At 57.9% G+C, this 16445-nt stretch overlaps 3 protein-coding genes across 15 annotated transcripts; 1 reads left to right on the top strand and 2 right to left on the bottom strand.

Annotated features, from left to right (window-relative positions):
* Positions 1 to 65: 65 nt before the first annotated feature.
* On the bottom strand, positions 66 to 5931 carry LOC108519698 (uncharacterized). Of its 6 annotated transcripts, XM_017858882.1 has the most exons (4): positions 4031 to 5931; positions 3266 to 3606; positions 1754 to 1893; positions 66 to 1003 (listed from the first exon to the last, which is right to left on the bottom strand). In XM_017858882.1, exons 2-4 carry the CDS (start codon positions 3312 to 3314, stop codon positions 551 to 553), a joined length of 642 nt encoding a protein of 213 aa, XP_017714371.1. In that variant the 5' UTR covers positions 3315 to 3606; positions 4031 to 5931; the 3' UTR covers positions 66 to 550. The 6 variants fall into 6 exon arrangements, 4 of the variants coding, with proteins under 4 accessions (XP_017714371.1, XP_017714372.1, XP_017714370.1 ...); XR_001882694.1 differs by having other exon boundaries at positions 1754 to 1910; positions 3266 to 5931; XR_001882693.1 differs by having other exon boundaries at positions 1754 to 1910; positions 3254 to 5931.
* COXFA4L2 (cytochrome c oxidase hypoxia associated subunit FA4L2) lies at positions 2432 to 8569 on the top strand. Its single transcript, XM_017858885.1, has 5 exons — positions 2432 to 2470; positions 6345 to 6467; positions 6805 to 6893; positions 7660 to 7720; positions 7851 to 8569. Exons 1-5 carry the CDS (start codon positions 2447 to 2449, stop codon positions 7905 to 7907), a joined length of 354 nt encoding a protein of 117 aa, XP_017714374.1. The 5' UTR covers positions 2432 to 2446; the 3' UTR covers positions 7908 to 8569.
* SHMT2 (serine hydroxymethyltransferase 2) lies at positions 8539 to 13877 on the bottom strand. Of its 8 annotated transcripts, none has more exons than XM_017858873.1 (12): positions 13650 to 13877; positions 12463 to 12660; positions 11908 to 11987; positions 11555 to 11755; positions 11175 to 11256; positions 10892 to 11014; positions 10626 to 10765; positions 10126 to 10291; positions 9809 to 9908; positions 9565 to 9720; positions 9359 to 9466; positions 8541 to 9235 (listed from the first exon to the last, which is right to left on the bottom strand). In XM_017858873.1, exons 1-12 carry the CDS (start codon positions 13680 to 13682, stop codon positions 9108 to 9110), a joined length of 1515 nt encoding a protein of 504 aa, XP_017714362.1. In that variant the 5' UTR covers positions 13683 to 13877; the 3' UTR covers positions 8541 to 9107. The 8 variants fall into 8 exon arrangements, with proteins under 8 accessions (XP_017714367.1, XP_017714368.1, XP_017714362.1 ...); XM_017858876.1 differs by having other exon boundaries at positions 8546 to 9235; positions 10892 to 11042; positions 13650 to 13798; XM_017858877.1 differs by lacking the exon at positions 13650 to 13877 and adding an exon at positions 13217 to 13622 and having other exon boundaries at positions 8546 to 9235; positions 10892 to 11042.
* Between the last annotated feature and the right edge of the window lie 2568 nt (positions 13878 to 16445).

The following is a 16445-nucleotide window of genomic DNA, read 5'->3' on the forward strand; positions in this document are numbered from 1 at the left end:
GGCGAGGGAGGGCGAACTGTCGAATGTTGCAAGTTTTATTAAACTTTTGACAAAACTTAGAAAAGTTGTTCTTTAACTGGGGTTGAGGAGACGGCCTGCGGAGGGGTGGAGAATCCTCCCTAACTGCCCCACCTCGTTACCATCGGGTAGCCTGAGACCCATCTGGGCTGAGGTTGGCGGGAGGTGGGAAGACAAGTGCTCCCGCCAGGTGAGGCCTCTGTGGTCAGTGAAGAAAGGGGAGCGCGGAGCTGCAGTTGCCGCCCCCGCGCCCCAGCGGCTGGGAGCCGGATCTTGTAGTAGGGTAGGTCCCCCTTGCTCTTGGCTATTTAGCCGCAGGCAGCCCCTTGTATTTCGGAATCTGGCTTGGCGCCGAGCTGGGCCGCCAGGGGGCGATGCAAGATCTCGGTTGGAGAGCGAGGGATGGGGAGGGGGTAGAGGGTGGGTAAGGGGAGAGAACCAGAGACACCAAGCCCGAGACCCTGGGCCTGGGAGGGGGTGGGGTGCGTGCCGTCTCCATGGCAACACTTCCTCAAGTCCTCCGGGAACCGAGCTAGCTAGGCCGGGGGCCTAACCCCTCCCGCGCGGCCCCTGCCCTAACCCTTTCCGACAGGTACCGAGTGAGGACGCAGGGCAGACAGCTAACCGGCTCTCGCGGAGACACCCCTGCGGAGCGCTGTATGCAAATGTTATTATTTGCATATGTAAATATGCAAATACGCCGGCCCTGGTCAGGGCGGCAGGTGGCGAGGAGCGGGAAGGTGTGGGGAAGGGAGCAGAAGGAGACGAGGAGTTTGGGGACCTGGGAGCGGACCCAGTGAGAGGGAGGCTGAAGTGGTCGCTGGAGTGGGGCAAGCCTGTGGGGGGGTCTTGAGCTCGATGCCGGGTGGGGGAGGGTCGGCTTGGCCAGCCAGGAGATCCTGTTCTCGTCTGCCCGTTGTCTGCCAGGACTGAGGTTGGCACCGCCTAGCAAGGTTGGCAGCGGGAGCCCGGGCACCATCTGCTGCTGGCGGGGGGAAGGCAGAGACTCAGCTGGGAGGAGGGCCTGGGACAGGCGCGCCCCCCTTCCAGAAGGCTGAGGTGTGATGGGGGTAGGGAAGCACACAGGAAGACTGCAGGACCGGGTTCAGTTTTCTGTTCCCTTTGCCCTTGACGGTCCCGGATGCCTGAGGGGATGGAGGTGGAGTCATTAAAGAAAACCCCCCTTTAATCGCGATTGAGCTGGAATAGGAGCAGATCACAGGCAAACACACCAACCACACGCAAATCAAGCCTTCTGTCCTCATCCTTCCTTGAAATCTACCTAACAGGAATGTATGAGGGGAGGGACCGCGAGGGCTCAGGTCGTCTCTATTCATCAAGGTCTGAGGGACTCAAAACCAGAGCCCCCCGAGATCCTCGAGAGGGCCCCCCTCAATGCTCAGGCAAAACCAATTTACTGGCTCATTGGGCGGCAATGCTGGTGTGCGGATGCCGAGGAGCAGGGAGAACGGCTGTTCTCTCCCTACACTCGGGGGGCGCCCCCCTCCCTAGTCTCACTGAGCCGGCAGCTGTCCCTAATTAGAGCGGCGGTTTAATTGGATTTATCAGCAGTTAACAGGAAATTAAGCAAAGGGCCCGAGAGAAGGGGGGCGGGAAAAGCGGGGAAACAGGCTGTGCTGAACTTGAAGGAGGGGTGCTAGGGTACCAGGGGTGGGGACATGTGACCCAGTGTCCCAATCGAGCCCCATGGTCACAGCCTCCCCTCAGTACTCACCAAGACTGTTAAGCCCTGGCCTGCAGGCCAGAGAGGAGGTCCCCAGAGAGCGCGGTAGGCGTGACAGCGACCCTGTGTGAGCTCCCAGCGCCCTTCATCCCCGTAAGCGGCGCCTGGGTGATGGATGATACTGCCGCACGCTGCAAAGGTCATAAGTCTGGGCCAAGGAGCAGAATGAATTGAAAACAGATCCGAGGAAGGGCCGGTACTGGGGTACAAGACAACCCGCACCCCAACGTCCTCCACTGCCCACTCAGTGCGCGCGCACGCACACACACACACACACACACACACACGTGCCCCTTGAAGTTGGAAGACTGGGCAGCACGGGGGGAAAAGGCAGAGTACAGAGTGACCCTCTCTATAAACCCCACTGGCAGCCGTGTTGGGGATCCTGAGAATCTCCTGGTGCAGCTCCAATGTTCCCTTTGGGCTCTCCCTCCACCAAACTGCCGGATTTGGGTCTGTGGGGTCCGCCGGGTCTGCTGCTCAGGGGCGGCCCAACATCGACACCACGCTCCCTAGGGGCCAGTCAAGGACGCTTACAGGCAGCTAAGCCCTGGCGCACGGGCCTCTTAGTCCACAGCCCCAGGCGCCTCCTGTCACCAAGACCTCATTATACTGCTAGGTTAACGAGGCCTGCTCCGGAGACCCTGAGGACCTCCCTGCCACATTCCACCCTGCAGGGCACAGATGGCAACTCTTGCATATACTAAGGTGTGCTAGCCTCTGAGTGGGTGTGGGTGGTCTCTCCGTGCCCCTGGCAATTATGGACGTCTGTATCCCCGGCGTGTGGTTTGTGTGTGTCCGTTCCCTGGGTATATGAGGTGTGTCCACCCGAGCCCCATGTGTGTCCGACTCTGTGTCCGGGTGTGTGTCTGTGCCCCGAGTGTGTCTATATCTGTCGGGTTTGTCCACTTCCCGCTCCCCAGCTCCCATCTGGGTGATTTTGCCCGGATGTGCCTCCGCGTGGGGGCGTTTCCGTGCGTCTCCGCCTGCAGGTATGTGTGAAAATCAGGAAGAGCCAGCGGGGAGTGTGTGTTGCTATCGCGTCTCCGCCTGCAGGTATGTGTGTCTCGGTGACAGTGCGTGGGCGTGTGCCTGGGTGTGAGCCGCGCGGCGGCGTGTATCCGAATGACAGTGTGACGCGTGTGCGCGCGCGCGCCGGAGTGAGTCTCCCGCCCCCACTCCTTCCTTTCCCCATTTCTATTCCTCTCTACTCTCCCGGCCAGCTCGGCTTCGCCGTCCGCATCATCTCCATCCATTATTGAAGAAACAGCCGCGTCCGCTCCAATCACATCAACACCCCCGCCCCTTCTCCGTTCCGCTCGCCCCGCGGCCCCTCTGGGTGCTGAGGAGAGGGGAAGCCAAGGCGCGGTGGGGGCGCCTGGTGGGAATGGGCTTATGACCCTTGCCCCAAGCCCGGCCAGGAGCCGGACGCCGGGGTGCCCGGCGGAGAGCGCTTTGCATAAACAGATGGCGCGGGCGTCTTTGTCTCACTTGCTCGCTCACCGCGCAGCTCCCGGCTTCGCTTCTGTCTGGCTGATGCAATCATGATCATCTCGGTGCCTCGGGAACCGGCGCCCTTAATAACTGCAGAGGGGGTCAGGGGCCCCGGGGCTCCCGAGCAGATGCTGGGCCCTGTGTCTTCCCTCCCGGGCGCCCCTCCACGTCCCACAGCCGCGGCGGGAAGACCAACGCTGCGCGGAGGTGACGGGCATGTGGAGGTGACCAGGAGGAGGACCCCGGGCACTGAGGAGGAGAACCCTGGGCAGTGCCCTGAGGCGTCCCCGGGCTGCCCTGTTGGGCTGCTGCAGTCCCCAGAAGCAGCAACTCAGGAAATAGGAATAGAGCTGGGGAATGGGGTCGGGGAGAGACAGAAATAAAGACAGAGACAAAGAGAGGCGTTAGTAAAGAGAGACATAGTTAGATGGAGAGATGTGAAGGGAGGGAGCGAGACACAGAGAGACACAGAGAAACCGATGCAGAGGGACAAAGCCAGGTAGGGAAGGCAGCAAGAAAGAGAGCAGACAGACACAGCCAGAATGATCAGGAAGAGAGAGATGGACATACCCAGAGAGAGGAAGCAGACATACCGCCCGAACAAGAGGCAGAAAGAAGGGCAGTGAGAGGCTAGGACAGGCCGGGTCAGAGGGTTTAGGGCAATCTCGAATCTGCAGCCCAGAAGCAGAGATGAAGCCCCCGCCTTCCCCGCCCCCAGGCATCTGAGTCTGCCCAGCCCCAGAAGAGGAACCCGCCTGAACCCTGAGTGCTGACTGTGGCTGGCGAGACAGGAGCTTCCGCGTCCCCTCTCCGCCCTCCGGTCCCATCTCACACGAGAAGAGTGGAGGCTGCGGGACCCACTGTCTTGGCGGCGGGAGTGGCGGAGTAACTGGCTGGGCGTGGACGGAGACTCCAGGCACCAACTTAGCTGCCCGAATGCCGGGAGTGCAGGGTCGGCACTGCAGGATAGGGGGTGCCCAAGGCCTCTTCCCCGAGCTTGGGGGCCCCTCGGCCTCCAGGGGGCGCCCGTGCCCACGGCCCCTGCAACACGCTGAATCCGCTGAGTCCCGCTGCCTTTGACCCGCTGTGCAGCCAGCGCGCGGATTGGGATCCTGGTGTGGGTTAGCGCTTGGAGTCCAGTCCCAGCGGGATCCAGGGCCGCGCCTAATCTGCGACTAATGACTCCTGCTGTCCCTCACCCCGCTGGGCCAGCGTGGCCTGAGTCCTCGTGGTGGGAAAGTGTGGGGAGCAAGGAGAGATGGGATCCGGAACTCAAGGAGTCCTGTGTTCCAGATCGGCCCCATGGGTCACGAGCCAGAGACGAGAACCAAAGATGGAAGGGGGGTTAGAAATAAGTTCACAGAGACAGGGACCAGAAGCAGGAGAAGGGTCAAAGAGTGGCGGAGAGGCGGAGTGGAGGCAATAACGTAACGTTGCAGCTCGGTGAGCTGGACGGAGGCCCAAGGCCGGAGGAACAGCGGCGGCCCTGGAAAAGGAGCGTGACAGAGAATTTGGGACCTGGCCGGGATCACCGGAACTCAGAAGAAAGGGCACAAGGAGGCAGGCGAGGGCCCGTGAGCAAAGGCGCAAGGACCAGGCGCCCCTTCCGGCGTCCTGGCTCCCCAGCTGTGCCACAGAGAACCAGATGTGCAGCCCAGCTGTGCGGCCGCTGGAGTTCGAGCTCTGGGGTTGCTTTTTGGTCCCAGAGACTGGAGGGCTGGGGTACGCGGGTGACAGGACACACCCTCCCTTCCTGGGCCCTGGAGGCGCGGGCTCTCTGGGAGGGCTGGGCTGCTGGAGGCTCTGACATCCCATCAGCCCCGCTCCCCCGCCCCCCATACAAATCGCAGCGAGTCTCTGTCTCTTTGTTCTCGCCGTGTCTCTGACACTTTATCTCATTATCCACCGGAGGGAGGCGGAGAGCCCGGGACCCCGCAGCCTAATTACAGCCGCGCTTGTCAGAGTAGGGGGCGGCGGAGGTATCAGTGCGAAGGAAAGGGAGGGGGACCCTAGAAAGCGCCCTCTCCCTCCCTGTACCCCGAGGATCCCAGCGATGGGTGCATAACTGGCTCCCGCCCGCGCCCTCCACAGGGCGGGCTCTGGAAGGGGAGGTGGGGGGTGCTCTGCAGGTTCAGCAGCGAGGAGGGAGGGGGTGGTGGAGGTTATGGTGGGAGTTGGGAGAGATATTAGGACTCGGTTCCTGCGTCCCTAAGACCCAAATTCCCCAGAGAGGGGGGCTGTGAGCTTCCCCACCCCGGCAGCATAGCACCCACCTGAGATGGTTGAGGACAGGAGGGAATCGCTCGCAGTTCTGTGTCTGTGTCTTGCTCTCTTTCAACATCTGTCCGATCTTTCCTGTTTCCCCCACTCCATTCCCTTCCTCTCCATCCCACAGCCAGAGGAAGGGGATGGCCTCCTTGGGCGGCCCCACCTTTACCCTACCCCAGGTAGGCAGAGCAAGCAAGTCTCTCAAGCCCCACTGCCATGACTGTGGTAGAATAAATAAACCTGCGTATTCCATCCTGATCCTGAGCCATGATTAAGATACACCTGGTCTTCCAGCCTCCAACCACAATTCCAGTTTGACCACAACCTGAAGAAACCACTCAGAACAAGAGGGGCTGGCGGAGCTTTATGGTGTGGGCCTGTCTTCCTCCTTCCCCCACTATACTGTGAGGGGGACAGAACTAGGGTTCTCAGGACCTGCTCCTGGACAGCTCTAGGGGTGTCAGGGAAGTGCTGCACATGGCTTCACTGGCCCTGGCCCCTCCTGGTCCCACCTGTGAACACTCTACACATGCATTTTGCTAAGTGCTCGTCCCATGACCATGCCTCCTCCCACATCTTATGGGGTCCTATGCCAGTGAGGTCCTTCCCTCAGATGCCAAAAGCCCCAAGAATGATGGTGCAGGCATCTGGAGGAGAGAATGGGAGAGCAGAAACCACTTGGCTCCCAGACAATTCCCCTCCAGCCTTTGGGCCTGGAATTGAGGAGAAAGTGAGCTAAGTCGGGGTGGGGCGAGTCCAAAGAAGCACGGGCTGGGCCAAGCTAAGCTGCTCTGGGCCGGGCTGATCCCTCCCCACTCAGGGGCGGGACCCCAGGAGGAGGGAGAGGACAGAGCCACTGGAGAAGACCAGACACTGGAAAAACGATATGGCAGGAGCCAGTCTTGGGGCCCGCTTCTACCAGCAGATCAAAAGACATCCGGGGGTGAGTCCTGTCCTCAGAACCTCTAACTCCTAACTTTCCTGCTGCCCCACCCTTCAAATCCCCCAGTGCCTTGCCTTGTGCCCAGGTCCCTCAGCACTCATAATCTTCCCCTAAGGTTGCCCCAGTCTCTCTCCGAAAAGTCCCTGTGTCCCACAAATCTACTATCTTGGACAGGATTGCTGTAGGGTGAGGGAGACCATGCCAGGAAATATGGTTGTAGGAGATTCCAGGGAGGGAACACCAGACCCAGGGTGGGGTTGGGGTGGGCACAAAAACTTGTGAAGGGTGACTGCGGGGAGAGGGCTGACCCCAGAAGTGCTCTTCATCTTCCCCACAGATCATCCCGATGATCGGCTTCATCTGCCTGGGCATGGGCAGCGCTGCGCTCTACTTGCTGCGACTCGCCCTGCGCAGCCCCGACGTCTGGTAAAGGCCGGGCTTGGGATGCTCAGTGGGGGCTGGGTGTGGCAAGATAGGGTGGAAATAGGCGGCCCTAGTAAGGATCCCGTGCCCTGCTGCATGCACCTTCGACTGTACCGACCTCAGGGCTGGAGCCCACTGACGTGGGAGACCGCTTTATCCAGCCCACCTGACTGCTCACTCCTCAGCTTGGCCCGCCCTGAAATGCAGAACCCACGCCTCTCCCCGGCCTGGTTGCCATGACGACGCTGCTCCGCCAGCGGCGGGCTCGGGCTTTTGGGTACCTCTAAGTCCTTGCCAGAGCACTGGGAGTGTGGCTGGGTGAGCTGCTGGGGGTGGCATTGGGGACCAGTGTGGGGCGGAGATTTCACACCCGGCCCGCGGAGGGGGTACAGAAGTGAAAGGCGCACCAACGGCTTTATGATTCCCGGCCATCACCAGAAACCCAGCCCCTTGGGATCTCTGATTCCCACGACTCTGCTCTCAGGGTTAACCTAGGGTGGCAGGTAGCAAGTAGGAGTCCCTGGGCCCCGCTGGTCAGTTTGCCACCCAGTCCCATGCTGACAATGGTGACAGGCTTCTTGTCTCACTTGTCAGCATCTGCTAATATGACCGTTCCTTTGTCAGTCTCTGGGAAATGGGACTCCCAGGGCACGAGGCGGGGGTACGGGGGTGGGGCCAGAGCCTCTAGCTGGAGCTTGGGGGTCAAATTGGGTTACAGAGTCCTGGGTCCCAAGGAGAAGACCCTAACCCTCCCCTTCCTGCTCCACAGCTGGGACAGAAAGAACAACCCGGAGCCCTGGAACCGCCTGAGCCCCAATGACCAATACAAGGTACCTCTTGATGGCTCTAGAGTCACCCCCCCATCCTCTTACCTCCTGGTCCGGGGACCCACAACTCCCGTACCATAAGCAAAGGGAGGCTTGGAGCACTCAGCGCAACCCCCTTTCCCTCTCCTCTTAGTTCCTTGCAGTTTCCACTGATTATAAGAAGCTAAAGAAGGACCGGCCAGACTTCTAAGCCAGGCTGGGCTGCCAGTGCCATGCAAACCACGGACAGCCAGCCCATCCACTTCTTCCACTCCTTCCCTCAGGCCCCAAGGCGTCAGTCTGGCCACCCTGTCCCGCTCCTGCTTACACAGGCCGGGTTCCCACGCAGAGGGGAGGCTGCTCCTCCCCTACTCTCCTCCCTTGCTCCCAGCAGCGGAAGCGCCTCTGACCCTTGGCTTGAGTCCCACGTGGGGGAGGAGGAGGCAGGCAGCACCAGCAGGGGTCCATCAAAAGAGCCCAGACCAGCCCCTCTGCCCTCCTACCCAGGCCTCGAAGGGTGTGGCACAGGCTACGTGTTGAGCGTGGCCTACATGAGCCAACAAGAAGCAGGGACCTCTGAGTGCCAAGAGACGTGGCAGGCTCCACGTTCGCCCAGGCTCTGGGAGCCAGCCCAGGGGCGGTGCTGCTCAGCTCCAGCTGGTCCAGGGTCTGCTCAGGCTGGCGCACCTTTGCCTCCTGAGGCGCAGCGCACTCCTCCCCTGCCCAAGCCCGCTGCCTCTCGCTGCCACCAGTACCCCCTCCAGCCCCATACCTGGGCCTCCCCTTGCTGCTCCCCTCCCTTGCTTCCCTCTGTCCCCAGGGATCAAACAGAAGCAGCCGTGGGCAAAATACAATTTCATTTAACAAATTGAATTTGCTGCGCCTGCTAATCACGTCTGGTGTCGGCTCTGATCAGAGACAGAGGGAGGAGGCTGCAGCCCCGGGGGTCCTTGTGGTAGAGGTGGTGGGAGGGGAGGAGTGTACACATTGAAGGAGACAAATCACTGTTTGGCCCAGAGGACCCCACCTACAGTAATGGAAACTCAGGGCAGGTTGGTATTTTATTAGATAAAAACAGGAAGGAGGGTGCCTACCCACCCCTGCCTGCCACTGGCTCTGAAGGGCACTCCCCAACTTCCCTAAGAAAGAGCACGCATCTCTGACACTGTGATCCTGACAGGGGTTCAAACAGAAAGTGCCTGGGCCCTCCTTCTAAGTCTTGTTACTGAAAAAGGGAAAAGGAAAGATCTTCTCAGTTACAAATTCTGGGAAGGGGGTAATACCTGGCTCTTGCCCTAGGTGAGAGGTCTTCCCTCCCCCACCAAAAAATAGAAAGGCTTTCTATTTCACTGGCCCAGGTAGGGGGAGGGAGAGTAACTTCCAGTCTGTGGGCCTCATTTCCCAGGTGCCTTCAATGCTCATCAAAACCAGGCATGGGGAAGCCCCTGGCAAACTGCTCCACCCGTTGCCTGAGGTCGGCCAGACGCTGACTTGTTTCTGAGTCCTTGAGCAGGAAGGATTTGAAATCCTGGAGCTTGGCTAGAGAGAGAGGGTGAGGAAACAAGTGGTCAGAGCTCTAGGGAAGGCAGTGAGATCAGCTGGGGGAGGGAGCAGACAGTGAGTGGGAACTGGCTGGCCCTGGGTTCCTTCTTGCTCACTCACCAGTCTTGGTCTTCACCTCTAAGCCAATGTTGACCCCTTCATCTATAAAGTCCACAACTCTCCGGAAGTCATCCTCACGGAACTGTCGAGAAGTCAAGGCCGGGGTCCCTGGAATGAGGCACAAGGGGAGGGATGAGCATAGCCCAAGGTCACCCGGCAGTCATCCAGCACGGGAGCCCCTTCCCTCCTAGAACCCCAGGTCTCACCAAGCCGCAGGCCCCCTGGTGTGATGGCACTTCGGTCTCCAGGACAGGTGTTCTTGTTGGCAGTGATGGATACAAGCTCCAGCACCCGCTCAGCCCGAGCTCCATCCAGGCCCTTGGGCCGCAGGTCCACCAGCACCAGGTGATTGTCAGTACCACCTAAGGTGGGTAAGAAATGGGGAGTGGTGAGTCTCCTGGGCCTCTGCCTGAAGCTACAGAGGCCCTCACCCATCCCCTGCTGGCTCACCCGATACCAGTGAGTAGCCTCGCTCTAGCAGGGCGTCCGCCATGGCCCGAGCATTCTTCAGAACCTGCAGGGAGTACTCCCGGAACACAGGGGTGCAAGCCTGGAGATGAGACAGTAGCAGCTGTGACCCTAGGCCCGGACCCAAGCCCTGCACTACCCTCTGGCCCTGCACCCTCGGCATAGCTCTGTGACCCCAGCCTTGACCCCTTCCATCCTGGCATTTCCCTTCCATTAGCCCCAGCATCAGTTAGCAAGGTGCAGGATCTAAGCCTCCAGGCCATTGTCCCCCGACACCCTACAGGGATAGGATGCCCAACCTGCTTTAGGGCCACAGCTACTGCAGCAATGGCATGATTGTGGGGGCCCCCCTGCAGGGATGGGAACACGGCAAAGTTGATTCGGTCCTCAAATGTGTAAGGGATCTCCCGGCCAGTCTTGGGGTCCACAGCCTTCACCCCTTTCCGGTAGAAGATGAGCCCTGACCTATGTGAGAGGTGGGTGGTCAGAGTCTAAGCTCAAAAGAAGGACAAGGCACAGAGAAGGCAGAGGAAGCTGGTGGACCTGGGCCCCAAGGGCACGCCTCACGTGGGCTAGGTACACTGGGTTCCAGTGGTAAAGGGAATCAGTCCCTCAATCCCATCCCAAACCCCCTGCCAGGGCATGGCTACCATGGCAAGAGAAGGAGAACTGTCACAGACTGGGTAGGAATCTTAAGAGCTGCAGGTGGGAATGAATTCCTCTCAGGTCCAGGCCAACAGTGCCCCAGGAATAGGCCTGAAGGCAGGGAAAGGCAAGGCCCAACCTCAGGGAGCCTGACCTGGCCCCTCGAAGAGTCTTGTGAGTAGTGGTGGTGACGATGTCCGCGTGCTTGAAAGGCGAGGGAATCACCTTGGCAGCCACCAGGCCACTGATGTGAGCCATGTCTGCCAGCAGGTGTGCTTTGACTTCATCACACACCTGGGCAGGTACAGAAGCAAGGCCTCAGCCTGGGGAGGGCCTGGAGAGGCCTGCCCAAAGCTGCCCTCCTCTCACACCTCCTCACCACCCCCTGGGGAGGTGCCCAGTCTTCAGCCCCCCACCAACCTCTCTCATGCGGGCATAGTCAATGAGGCGAGCATAGGCACTGGTGCCAGCTATGATGAGCCGCGGTCGGAAAAGTCGAGCAGTCAGTGCCAGCTGGTCATAGTCAATGAGGCCAGTTTTGGGCTGGACAGACACACAAACAGCTAAAGCCCTGAGAAGGAAGCAGGGCAGCTCACTCTCCTCCTTGACCCTAAGGACAGCCCAGCACTTCAGTCCCTCAGCTTCTCCAGGAGAGGACCCCCACCAGGGCTAAGAGCCCCTCCCCACACCCTGGAGCACTCACGTTGAGCTTATAGGGCATAGACTCGAAGAAGATGGACGTGGCTGATATCCGCTTGACGTCAGACATGTAGCCGTGGGTGAGACTGGGAAGTGAGAGGAAGTAAGGAGGCCTGGGTGGAAGGACTCCCAGACTTAACTGCTCCCTTCAACTCCACAGTTCTCTGTCCCTGGAACACCAGTCCTAGCACACACTGCCTTACTGCTCTGTCCACTCTGTGGTAGGCACTGTAACTGGGATCTTATCTTCCTCATCCACTGTGACATGCAGGACAGGGCAAGGCCTATTCCATCTGTATGGTCCACAGTAGGTATTCAATAAATAACTCCTTTCCCACACCAATCCTGCCCGCCAAGACCATCAGCCAGCCCATCCATACTCACTGGCCCCCATCGGGCAGGTCCAGCCCCATGATCCGGTCATGAGGTTGCAGAAGGGCTGTGTAGACAGCCAGGTTGGCTGGGGACCCAGAGTAGGGCTGGACATTGACTCCCCACTGTGCAGGATCCAGGTCAAAGGCTTCCAAGGCCCGGCGCTGGCACAGCAGCTCAATTTCATCCACCACCTCTGCTCCCCCATAATATCTGCCATGGGAGAGGGGTGATGAGGGCACAGAGAAAGGACTCTCAACCAGCAGCAAAGGACTGGGAAGTTCACTCCTCAATGAACACTGGGAAGGTACAGGTGGGTTCCCCCACTGGGAGCACCATCCCTGACACTGCCCTCCAGCCCTCACCTCTTGCCAGGATAACCCTCCGAGTACTTGTTGTTCAGACAGGACCCCAGGGCCTCCAGCGCAGCTCGGCTGCAGAAGTTCTGGGGTGGTGGGGGGCAATGTCAGAAGGTATTGAGCTCCTTCCCCTGGACTCCCACAGTCCCTCCCTGCCAGAGCCAGAGCTGAAAGCGGGGATACTCCCTGCAGAAAGCTCCATTCACTCAGCACCAGGCCTGGGGCAAAGCCAGAGGCAGCATTCTCAGAAACCCAGCTGCCATGAGCGGTGGCCCCTCAATGCCACCTACCCACTCAAACTTGTGCTTCTAGGCTCCTCCTTCCTCATAGGAGGAAGGAAGGGATCAGATGAGACTCTAGGGACCCTGGAGGCTCCCTAATGCCCTAACCCCATAAACTGGACTTGCCCTGCCTTTGCTTCAGAGAGATAAGAAAGGAAGATAAAGCCCAAAGAAAGGTCCTGAGTGTGAAAGGGGGTTTTGGAGAAATATCAGTTAAGATAACTTTGTTACTTCCTGTACCCATGGTGGCCCAACCCCTGCCCATCTCCCCAGGTCCCACCTCTGAGGCAATGAGCTCCAGGCCACGACACTGCCTGTCCTTCTCCCTCTGCAGCAACTCCCACATCTCAGGATCACTGTCCGACAGGCTCTCCTGGCCTGTCCAGCCCCTGTTTGCTTCCCCAGTCTGAGTCTGGGCTGCCTTGCTGTGCTGAGCCCGAATGGCCATCCTGACCAGCTGCCCACATCTCTGCAGAGGCTAGAGGCAGGAAAAGTCAGGATGAAATCACAACAGTCTGGACAAATCATCTCCCGGCCACCCTCACTCATGCTTGTAAGGCCACACCTTGCAGCCAGTTGTCCAGCCAGCCTGTTTCAGTTCTAACTACCCCCACCTCCACTTTCGAAAGCCAGTTCTGGAGCCAAGCTTGAGACCAAGGTCCAGGGGGTGGTTCTGATTTGCTCCATTCACTGCACCGCACCTCAGAAATCTCCCACCACCTCACTCCATGAACCACTCGGCAAAGTTTGTCCTCCAAAAGTCTATGTCTCCCTAACTCCAGAGAGGGCAACTGAGATTCCAGAACCTTCCCACCCACAGGAACAAGAAGGTCTTCCTGCAGGGCACCATAAACTGATACCCCAGTCAGCGTGGGGAGAAGCAGAGTTGGCAAGGGCTGAGGCCACAGGCCTCAGCAATGGAGGTAGGAGGGTAGACCTTTAGCAGTCCCTGGGGAAGAGCTGTGTGGGAGTGGTGGGGGTGGGGATCTGCCCAAGAGTAAGCCAATACCCTTTCCCCTTACTTAGCCCCCTACCCGTTCCACCTCCTTCCAGCCCTCACTGCCGCCGGGACCCCTGTCTGATGCAAGCAGTGAGGCTCGGTTGCATCATCTGCAGGGCTCAGAGCTGGTCGGAAAGGCTCAGCTTGTGAGGCCAGGCCGAGAACTCCACTCATTCGCCAGCACGGGATCCGCGGGGCATCCGGGGCTGTCCTCTCCCCTAATGCCACGTGAAATGGGCGGTCACGAGGCCCTGGGGCGTCTGATCGCCAGAATGAGGACAGGCTCGCAGTTAACCCTACGCGCGCCCACGGGTCTTGGGGATTCCTTAGTTACACGTCCGCTCCCTGAGGCCCCAGTCCACGTGCGTGGAAAAGCCAAGAGAACCCCAGAGTTTGTGACTAGTAACTAAGGTAGGAGAAGAGCTTCCTTTCCACTGATTACCCAGCGTCTGGAGCCCCATTCTTACCCGAGCCGCCCAGAACAAAGAGAAGTACAGCATCGCAATTCGGAAGTCGCAGGAGGTCCAGCCACCAACTCTGGTCTAGGGCACCAAGCTGTCGGAAGAAGACCATTCGAAGAACGCATGCGCGAGAAGAGCGCGTTGAGACTCCAAGCCTAAGGGGAGGGACCTACGCATGCGTAATGGTGGCGCCTTTGTGGCCTTTTGGGAATTGTAGTTCTCAGCCTCCTGGCTTTTTTTCCTCTACAATTTTCGTCTGCAGCCTCAGGGTTGGAGGCCCTTGCCTGGAAAAAACAAAACAAAACAAAACAAAACAAAAAAAACCCGAGGTCCAGTGCCGGCCCCTCTCCTTACTGTCCTGAAGCTTTTCAGGGTTTGTTTGTTTTCCCTCTGTTTGTTGTCAAGACAAACGTTTATTGGGTGCCTACTGAATATCTAGCTAGCATTATTAGACTCCAGGAGGTCTGGACCCCCACACAAGATAGAGAGCTATGGAGCACTGGAAAGCACCATGGTTTAGAAGGGTCGGAGACCTGACTTCCAGTTCCAGCTCTGGGACTAGTGCATTAGCCTATGTGGGCTTCAGTTTCCTCCCTGGTAAAGCCACAGGAAAATACTGTGTGGTGAGGATTCAATGAGGCTTTTCCTGTGAACATGCGCTGTGACGGATTGTCCTCCCCTCTTCCTCTGATCCACAGACCTGCCTCCTACATGGCATCTCCTCTTTCTCCTCAGACATCTGGGAGCAGAGGAAGGTGCCCCTCCTGTTGTTCACTTGTCCCATTTTGTTACCTGTCCACCTCTTGATGTCCCAGGAGTAAGTGGTCTCTGCTTTTTTCCCCAGGGCTATAGATCTTTGAGAATGGAAGGGATCTTCCTTTTAGCCTGACTTCATCTGGACGAAACCCTTGGGAGTGGAATTCATCGACCCCCCCAGGAGTAGGTTCCCAAACCTTGGCAACAGAATGGGTTGGAACATATGATGTAAATATGTGTGTGGGGTATGTTTTCAGAGGTTCTAATTCAATGGATCTCAAAGAGTAGACATTTGCCCACTTACGCTGTCACACAAGTAAACCTCTCCTCCGTGGTTCTGATTAGCCAAGTTTTTTTTTTTTTTTAATTAAAAAATGTTTTTGGCCAGGCATGGTGGCTCATGCCTGTAATCCCAGCACTTTGGGAGGCTGAGGCAGGAGGATCTCTTGAGGCCAGAAGTTCTAAATCAGCCTGGTCAACATAGTGAGATCCCATCTCTACAAAAGAAAAAATTTAAAATTAGCTAGGCATGGTGGTATATGCATGCAGTCCCAGCTACTGGGAAGGTTGAGGCAGGAGGGTCACTTGAGCCCAGGAGTTCAAGGTGAGCCATGATCAAGCCACTGCACTCCAGCCTGAGTGAGAGAGCAAGACTGTCTTAAAAAAAAAAATTTTTTTTTTTGTTTTCTTTTTTGAGACAGAGTCTTACTCTGTCACCCAGGCCAGAGTACAGTGGCATGATCTTCGCTCACTTCAACCTCTGCCTCTGGGTTCAAACAATTCTCCCTGCCTCAGCCTCCTGAGTAGCTGGGATTACAGGTGCCCACCACCACGTCTGGCCAATTTTTATATTTTTTAGTAGAGACAGGGTTTCACCATGTTGGCCAGGCTGATCTTGAACTCCTGACCTCAGGTGATCTGCCTGCCTCGGCCTCCCAAAGTGCTGGGATTACAGGCGTGAACCACCGCGCCCTGCCAAAAAAATTGTTTTTTAAAGGCCAGTCAAGTGAAGCAATGGGAGTGAAGAAGGAACAAAGAAACCTGTAACTGATTGTGATCAATTAGTTGTAAACATCACTGCCCTTGGACCAGCCTGATAAGCAGTTGTTTTGCGAATCATTGCCTTATGTAGCAATGTTATTCATTCATTCAACAGACATATTGAGCTCTTTATGCCAGGCATTCCATAGCCCTGGAGATATATGAAGAGCTCACTGGCTGCTAGGATACCAACAGGTGAACAGGTAACAATGTGTGACAAGTGCAATGACAGGCAGGGACACCTAACTCTGCTCTCAGACGTCCAGATGTATGAGGAAGAGGAGGAGGAGGCAGAGGAAGAGGGGAGGACAATCCAGCACAGCAACATGTTCACAGAAAAAGCCTCAACGAATCCCCACCACACACTATTTTACTGTGGCTTCACGAGTGAGGAAACTAAGGCCCAGATAGGCTAATTTGTTAATTCCAGCCATTCCCACCAGGCTCTCATACCAGCCCTTAGAAATCTCCCCTTAGCCAGAACCTCCTTCCCTGCCACTCTAGGCTCAGCTTTTCTCAGGTGTTTCCAGCAATAAGTCTGGTGTTAGAAGACTTCCGGGTTCTTCTGCTTTTGGCCAATCTCGGATCCAGAACCATTCCCGATCTCCCTCCTCTTTTCAGTTGACCCTGTTATTCAGCCAGCCAGCCAGCAGATATTTATTTTCTGCTTACTGACTTTTCACTCCCAGATATGTCTGGGTCAGACCTGTGTCTGACTCAGTTTCAGGCTGGAGCCAGTGGGCAAGCCCCTGGGGAACACTGCCCTTCCAGTGGGCACCCTGACCCCGGAATCAAGGCGAAGATGAGGAGTTCCTCGGTGCCTCAGCTTGTCCGCACCGCTCCCCCTCCCTCCTCCAGCCAGAGGTCCCAAGGGGAGGGGGGCGGCTGAGCTGAGAACCGCTAATGAAGCCGCAGCCAATTAACGCCCAGACCAGGGTCGGGGGGCGGATAAAATTAGCAGCCTCGGCTGCAGGAGGGAGCCGGAGGCGGGGGTTGGGGGAGGGT

This window comes from Rhinopithecus bieti, unplaced genomic scaffold (genome assembly GCF_001698545.2).
Source record: "Rhinopithecus bieti isolate Rb0 unplaced genomic scaffold, ASM169854v2 scaffold_48679, whole genome shotgun sequence".
NCBI lineage: Eukaryota > Metazoa > Chordata > Mammalia > Primates > Cercopithecidae > Rhinopithecus > Rhinopithecus bieti.